General features: G+C 41.2%; 1 protein-coding gene across 1 annotated transcript in view; it reads right to left on the bottom strand.

Moving 5' to 3' along the window:
* Positions 1–8,262: 8,262 nt before the first annotated feature.
* The window catches only part of EN2 (engrailed homeobox 2), a 15,057-nt gene continuing 14,477 nt past the window's right edge, over positions 8,263–8,842 (bottom strand). The window contains exon 3 of the mRNA XM_044425002.1: positions 8,263–8,579. Within this exon, the coding sequence (XP_044280937.1) occupies positions 8,263–8,579 (317 nt within the window). The remainder of the gene's footprint in view (positions 8,580–8,842) is intronic.

The following is an 8,842-nucleotide window of genomic DNA, read 5'->3' as shown; positions in this document are numbered from 1 at the left end:
CTATTCATAGTAAGTTAGAGTGTCTGTGAGACACAAGCACATTCTCTCTCTCCAGCTCATCAAGTCAGTGACCGTTGGGCGTTACTTCCACATACAAGCTGGGCAGAATAGAAATGCAGATCAGCTTCTTTAGCATTTGAGAGCAGGTCAGTGCTGGGAAATGCTCTTCTCCGACAGCCTCTTTTGTCTGTGATTTTCCAGTGTTTTTCCCTTTCTAGATATGAGCAGAGACAGGTAATAGATGAGATAAATGTATGTTCCCATTTGCTATGTAACAGAGATGGGAGTTGGGAGAAAGGAAGCCTGATGTGAGTTTGAGATACTTCAAATTAATGAGAATTTTATTTGGAGTCATTACTCTCCATTTAGAATGTGACGTTACAATGCATTGCTTTTTAAATTGAATTGATATAATTATAAAATTATCTCCACATAATTAACTCAAGGATTACATTTGATTCTAGTTAGCATGTAATCAAAGCCTATTATGTTTTAGCTATAGGAACACCAATTACATTTAAAAGGGTTACTTAGACCCGGCTCCATTGAGGTGGGGGTAGAATAGCTTCTTATGGCATTACTGCAGTTATATTCACTAAGAGATGAAGGGCAGGCAGAAGTATAAAATGATGTCATCCCCTCCATAAATAGACATTTGTAATCTCAAATCATCTTTTCCTAGTTGGAGGAAACTATTGTTGTCTGAGGAAAGAAGAGTTTAGTACTTACTCCTCTTGTGAGTTCTGTTATTGCATTAAAGATACAAAGTACTCATTTTGGCAAAACACTCAGTGGCTTCAAGTAAATGCTGGCTCACATAATCAGGATGCATCTGTGTGGGGAGGTGCTTATGCCTAACTATTCTGAGCTAGAATCTGAGGTAATAACAGAAATTATGTCTCTGGCTAACGGTCTGAGAAAGCAGAAGAGGAAGATCCTTTGCCCTGGAATGAATGAAGAGCCTCTCCATCTTTTCACTGAGCACTAATAGCAGCAGGGAACATCATAAGCAGTAAAGAAAGGCAGGTCAGGTGAGATCATACGCATCCAGAAGTAATGCTTTTATTTTTATGTTAGAGCTGATTGTACAGCTTTTCTTAGCTTCTTATTCTCCCTAATTACCTAATCCCTGTGAATACTCCCCCATCTCTACTGCCCGCACCCATGCACACACATGCACACAAAGAATAAAACTTTACCAAGGAATGGGACTTTATCAGGATTGGAGGCAACCACTATCCTAAATGGTGGAATGGTGGCTGGTTACTTTTGACTGGGGTACCTACAAAAATTATTAGAAGTATTCTGATATTTTTACAGAAACTGTAGAGAACGTGAGGTAAAATGAGGAGTTGGCCATCCTGAGGATGGAGGGACTTCCATCAAACTTCTATTATTTCCAAAGACTGTGTGGAGGAAATGAGCAGAAGTGATTCCAGTTTAACTTTGCCCAAGTCCACAAAATCAAAGAACTCAAAAGTAAAACACCATCTGGTTGGAGGGTTGGGAAGAGGAAGTAGACCATCAGTATTGTCCAGGACAAGCAGAACATTGTGGGACAATGCCAAGCTTTCCAGGTCAGGTACAAAATTGATGCCAAAAAAGCCCTTTGAAGTCAAGGAGTTGGGAAAGATGTCCTGGGAAAGATCATGGAGGTATTTGCCACTTTTGTCAAAGCCTGAAGGAAAGGCCTGATAATTCAAACTGTTCTACAGTCAGGGAATCCAGGAAAAGGAATGTTTTCTTAGTAGAATATTGGAAGTGGGTCCATTTGCTATTGGCAAAGGACTTGCAGTGGTGGAGTCACAGCAATTTTGCATCCAACCAGCTGGTCCATCCTGGAACCTTTTCCTGACCCTTCTTTTCCCTTCAGACAAATCCTTGGTGAATTGCAAGTGAGCCAGTGTCATAGTTGTGTGCAAATAATATCATATATGGATCTAGGTGCATTTATGTGTCCATGGAAAGACCAAGCAATATAGATACGTAACATAACATTATTATCCAGGAATATACAAAAAGGAAAGCCACAAATGCAGTGCTGCGAAGGAAGGTGTGAGTGTGAGGTCCTTGTCTTTCTTTTTTAATAGGAAAAGAGTTAAATGCTTTTTAAGTTGTGCTTGTTCTGCTTCATCTCAATAAGACTTTAGTGAGTTGGCTTGCTTTTATTGTAAAAAAACAAAACACTAAGGGTTACATCCTATGCTAAACGTGCATAAACATGTTTCCGTTTGTCTAAACATGACAGAAAAAAGTCCTACAATTCCCAGCATTCTCTAGACAGCGATGCTGGCTGAGGCATGCTGGGAGCTGTAGGACTTTTTTTCCTTCTGAAATTTGCTTGCTAAAATAAGCCTACATTGGACCCTGGCAACTCAATGAAATATATTTGCCAATGTTTTAAGAACATGGAGCTAGTGGTCAATCTACCTGGCGCTCAGCTCATAAATCATTTTCTCTGAAGCAGCTCCTCTGCTTTTAACGTAATTTATTGGGTTTTAATTGTTTGAAATCTCCCAATTTTTTTCCTGAACAAATGTGTTAGGGACTGCAAGCTTAGTGTGAGGAAGGAGTAGCAAAGGATCTATGCCTCTACTTCATGCGGCTTAGAATAAGGTCTTACCTTACTTAATAAGACTGCAAGATACAGCTAGTGGAGGCTGTTGTTTTTGGCTGTATGGTTTTTCCTCACTTCAGCCAAAGACGTTTGGGATCTTAAGAAGCCCAGCTTTACCTCTCTCAGCTTCCTTCCTATTGCTAAGCTTGCATTAACTTTAGCAGTAAGCTCCTGTTCAGGACATCACATTCAAAAGGATGGGGACCAGTATAGGGGAGCTGGCCCGTGCTGCTTGGGTGACCTCTAGTAGGTTCCACCGGAAGTCAGGAATGAGGATTTCTCTGGTTTTTCTTACTCCAGAAAAGGTCTCCTGAAATATTCCAGGCATTCAAAATCCTGGCAACAGTTAAATCAGTAAACTAAAGGAAATGCTCCATTTAGCAGTAGGGACTAGGTCTCTTAGATTTTTTTTCCAGCCCTCCAGATACTACTCTTTTTATCTGAATCTGGGCTTTTTCTATTGCTTTACACTTATAAAAATGCTGAAGAAATGTTATGGAAACAGGAGAATGTGTTTTAACCACTCTTTAACACTGTTTTCATAAATGTGCACTAATGGTTGATTTGCTGAAGTCAGTCTGAATGTTTATGAAATTCATTTGTGCTACTTTTACGTCCATTGCCTAAGCATTTTGTAGTCAGAGATGCTAGTCTGGAAATCCAGATATCCCAGGGGCATGTTGTATGGCTGCATGGGCGGGGATCGAATAGACAGGTCGGATATTAAATCAGCGGGATGTGGAATGACTTTTTGCCACTACTCCGAGCTTGCTAAATAGTTTTGCCCTCTAAGGGAGGGAGTCACTGACCATTTAGACAGAAGTAGCCCTATTAACTTTTGTAGATGTACACCAGTGTAAGCGGTCAACGAATCCATCTCTTATTTCTTATACCTATGGCACAAAAGGGAGGTACATTTGCATATATAGTGCCTAGATATGTCCTGGAATATTGCCTGACTGGGACATTACAGATTGCAGCATTATTACTATGGAGCAATTCCTTAAGCAGATTGTAATGTCAAAAAAGAAATTGCTTATGAAAGAAGTTACTTGCCTAAAGTTAATGTCCATATTAAAATTAATCATACATGATTATGCTTTTAAACATAGTTTCCAATAATATCACATACTATATCTGGTATCAGTTTCTTTTAAAGCTCCGTGTAAGTGATATATTTGTTTTTAAAAGAAATGCCATTGTTTGTGACTACTGTAAAAAGAACTAAAATAAAACCCTGGAGCCAAACCTTCTTTTCAGAAGCACTGAATAGTTAACTCTTGTGTCTACTCAGAAGTAAGTCTCACTGAGTTCAGCGCAGCCCCTCCCAAGTAGATTTGTATAGGATTGCTACATTTTATAGCTAAGTGCCTAAAGGTAATTTAGTAGGAATTAATTTCTGTTATAATAAATCCAACTGACTTTTAAGTAAATCTGTTAAGCATTGGGTTACATGTGTTACCAGGTCTCATTCATCTCTCTACTGGAATTTATGATCCTATTACTTCGAATTTAATATCTAGTATTAGAAATCCTAGAAATTCTGTACCTAGATGTATTCAATGTATGTAAATAGGGATACTTTAAAATCTTAAATTGTATTACATGTACATGACTACCCTACAACATGAAGGACCCTAAATCAGATAAAATGAAATTGCAGGAATTATTACAGTGTATTCATTGTAGTCACTTGCTCTGTGCCCCATCTTTCTACCAGAAAAGATTTCACTCAAGCTGGCTATTCTGCCTCCTTGGTTTCTGTAGGTCTAAAGTTGGATTAATAGAAACACTTTGTCTTAACAGGGTTGTAGATGAAGCACATTAAAAACAGTATGCATTCATAGGATCTAAAAACACATCCTTTTACAGAGTTAATATAGTTTTACATGTGACCATTGGCAACTGTCATGACAAGTGTAATGATTTAGTCAAAGAAGATAGAAGGCTCTTTAAACAATGCGATATTACTAGGTGTAGAAAGAGATGGAAATAGATTTGTGATTTTGTGCTTTGCCTTCAATTGCCTCCTAGTCGTTTTACAGGGACTGAACTTTCTGAACAAAAGAGTACATGCCCTCTCCCTTATCCAATACCTGGGCCTGGTTTCCTTTAGTCTGTGCTTTAGTATTGAAAAGCTGTTTCTTTGCACCAGATAGCAGTAGAACTGACTTTTCCATTCAGTAGACCTAGCTGCCTCAAAACATTTCCTGCTTCTCCTCTTGGTACTGCTCATATCCTGGGGTGATATGGCTGACTAGAGCCCCCATCCTATCTGCAAACATGTAACAATTACGGCAACATCTTGTCTCTGTGACTAGTCTCTGAGGATGTAGTCCTCTGTGCACATTTTTTGCGAATAAGACCCTCCAAACAGAGGGAACTTCTGAGCAAGTGATCTTCCTTGTGATTGGACTGCAGACTCTATCTCAAGTTACCTCATACCAAATCTGTGTTTCAGTTATTTCAGTTAGCGTGTTGAGTCCCACGGTAGTGTAGCACCCTTGACTTGGTATGTAGTTTGAGTTTGTTTTTGGTTTCAACCTAGAATGCACTTCAGCAGGCACTGATTCATGTGAAATAGTGGACAATCTTTCCTGCAATGCCCCGATGTTTTCCGGCAAAAATATCTCAGATTGTTCAGCCCTTTCAAAACCTAGTTTCACAAAATTCCTAGTTTCTAAATTCATAATTTTGATCCAAATCTATTAAAATAATTAAATGTTAAACATCAGATTGTATTCAGTTTTTACTGAGCATTATAAATATACATGTGATATCTGGATATGCGAAATATATTTTAAATGTTAACTAATGGAATAATTATAGAATATCATATGTATTTAACATTTTGCTACATTAACCAAGGCTTTTGCTCCCTTACAATAGAAATAAGATCTGGTTTGATATAGGGTACTTATGACTTCCTTTGAAGTCTCTACAGGATACTTAGCTGAGATATTTGCAGATAACATCTTTATTTCACTGAAGGAAGAGAAAATGCCACTGATTTCAGCATTTTCACTAGATATGAAATGCAGATCGGATATTATTGTCATTATTCATGGATTCGTATTTGAGTTTATATAACTAGGTTTTTCAAGCAAACTTTTATAGGAGTGGCATCCTATGCATATCTACTCAAATGTACTAAGAAAATGAGACTTACTCCCAAGTAAGTGAATATAGGTTTACACTTTCAGATACCTAGATACTGAAATGCCTGTTTTGTGGGAAAAGAATTCTGTTGTCATAGTAGAAAAAATATTGTACATATGTTACAAACATATGATATAATAGTAACCTTAAACACCCAATTTCTCATATTAAAGTTCCCTAGCCCTTCCTCATGTATATATGAATCATTTAAAGTTTCTTAATTATTCAACAAATTGATTAACCGTCTGGTAGCAAAATTGTTCTTCTTTTAAATTGACGTTCACAACTCTTTTACACCTATATACAATTCTCCTGGGACTCAGGAATGTACTTTAAGGATTGCATATCACTCCAGTACAAGGTTAGATGCACGCATTGTATGTTTCATAATAAATTTGGGTTTTTTTATTTAATGCAGTCTTCAAGGATTTAAACACACAATATGCAGTGAAAATGTCCACAATTTTGAGACCACAGTTGTAAATAGAAACATTCATATTTCATAAGATTATAAATATTTGATACTGCAAATTGTAAAATGCATGTTTCATAAACTGAAAAAACACACACCTTTGCTTTCGTGCTAAAAGGCAATGTCATGGACTCCTGTCTCCTAAGCAGCTGATGGTTATTCACAGAATTTAAAGTTACAGCAGCAATTTTTGACTTGTGTTTCTTTCTTTTCACCCCCAAATTGATACTACTTTATACAACGTGTGTCTACCATAATTGTGAAATAAAGAAGGTTTTTTAAGGCAAAGTGAGAAATTCACCCTCCATAATTAAGACGACGACAGTCCAGCATCATGGGGCACAGCATCCCTCTGCACAGAGGCCCGTCTGCCTCTCACCAACATCTTGGGCAGTCTCTTCCCCCAAAGCTGGGTGTGGGTGGGGGATGGAGGTGTGAGATATAGTTCTAAATAAAATACAATACTTAGCTTCACTATATCTCACATTAGAATCAAAACATTCTATATATAGAAAGTAGGACAAGGAAAGAGGGTTGGTAAGTAAAACAGACATTGTAATACCTTTTAATGGATCCCTCACCATTCTTCATTAGGTATCTACTTAAAATCTCTCGCATTTTCCAGAATGAAAGGCAACGCTGACAAACGGGGGGGGGGGGTAGTGATTATTTCCCCTCGCCATAAGAACCCGCCGTTTCTAACCGAAAGACTTCGCAGGCTGCCCTCCCGCTTCCTTTCATATCCTCTTGCATAATGGAAGCCAGTGGAACCGAAACGGTTCCTTCTCGACCGACCCCCTTTCCCTGCGCTCCTGAATGTGCCCTTCCTGGTGCTGGTGGTGCAGACCCCCTTTCCTCCGAATTCCTGGCAGGCGTAAGAAGCCCCCCACAACTGCTGCGGGGGCCTGAAGAACTGGTCCGCAGCAGAGCAGAGCAAAAATGTCAGGCCACACTGCTTCCGGAACGCCACTTGAAAAGGCAGCCGCGAGCCCGGGGCAAAGGCAAGTGCCGTCTGGGGCGAGCTGGCGGGCCGCGGCAGCGAGGCAAGCTCCGAGGTGCGTTGGCGGGGTGCTGAGCAAGCTACAAGCGAGCGCCCGAGCCCCCTTTGCGCTTCTCAGAATATGGTTCCGGAAGTTGCGGTCTCGTCCCGCAAACTTTTCCCATCGCCCTGCTCGGGAGGCGGAAAGCAGAACGACCGCATTAGCACGTCCTTGGAGTCTGCCCCTGTCTGCTCACCAACCTCCTCTGAGCTGCTCCAAAAACTGCCCTTGCCCCCTTTCCCTGAATTCCAGTGTAACAGAGAAGCATGAGGGCAAAGCAGGAGACGTTCCAAAGCTCCGTGGCTGCCTCGGGACGTCTTTCCCCTCATTTCTTAATGTGCATTTCCAGAGGGGTGGCAGGTTTATATAGTCTGGCTGTAATTTTTATTATGAGTATTAAGGTTATTTTTTACCCACCCCAAAGGTAAACACAAGAGGAATGAAGAAAAGGAAATAAAAAGAAACGTTAAAACTCATAGAACAAATAGGAGAACTATTTATTCGGTTCACAGTCTCATGAAATGCAGCAATAAAAATCTTTGGACTTCAGCAAAAGTTGTCTTTAATATTTTGAATTTCAAAAACAGTGTCCAATGTCCATTTAAAACAGTGCTTAAGTCTATAAAAAGGTAACTTAAGCTTTTAAAAAAATTGATAAAGTTAGCATCTAAAATTTTCATAGAACAAAAAACAAAAAACAAAAAATATTTTATAATCAGATATTCTGGATTTTTTACAACACCTTACCTGTAAATTATATATATATATATATGTATATATATGTATATATATATATACACAGAGAGAGAATATTGCAGAATTATATCTAATACACAATATATTCCCACTATTTATGCTGGTATAGTCTTTATACACTGGCCCTTTTTAATTAAATTATTGCATTGTACCAATTCTGCCTGCCCCCTTCTCCTCTCCTCTCCTCGCCTCTCCGCTGCCCCCGCCCCGCCCCAGCTCTACTCGCTGTCGGACTTGCCGTCTTTCGAGGCCGTGGAGTGGTTGTACAGTCCTTGCGCCATGAGGTGCACCGCCAGGGAGTTCTTGTTGCCGGTGGCCTTCTTGATTTTGGCCCGCTTGTTCTGAAACCAGATCTTGATCTGAGACTCGTTGAGGCTGAGCTCCTGCGCCAGGCTCTGCCGCCTCTGCTCCGTCAAGTATCTGTTCGTCTGGAACTCGGCCTTGAGTCTCTGCAGCTGCTCTGCGGTGAAGGCGGTGCGGGGCCGCTTGTCCTCCTTGTTGGGGTTCTTCTTCTTTGGTTTCCGGGATCGGGGGCCTGCGGGCCGTGGCGAGAGAGGAGACAGAGCGAGAGAGGGTGAGCGCGGCGTGGGGAGGCCGGGGCGCCCGGCTCGGCCCGGGCAGGGCAGCGCAGGGCAGGGCAGGGGCGGGCAGCGCCGCGCCGCGCCGCGGAAGCGGGCCTCGGGCCTCCGGGCGGCGTGCCCGTGGCTCTCGCGCGTGCTACCCGCCGCCGCCGGCTCTCCCGGACGCAACGAAGGGCCGGGGCCAGCGCTGCTCCCGCGCGCCAGGAGGCCGGGTGCT

Source organism: Varanus komodoensis, unplaced genomic scaffold (assembly GCF_004798865.1).
Source record: "Varanus komodoensis strain SLA01 unplaced genomic scaffold, ASM479886v1 scaffold15, whole genome shotgun sequence".
NCBI classification, from domain to species: Eukaryota; Metazoa; Chordata; class Lepidosauria; order Squamata; family Varanidae; genus Varanus; species Varanus komodoensis.
The sequence above is the reverse complement of the archived record's forward strand: the minus strand, read 5'-3'. Positions and strand labels throughout refer to the sequence as shown.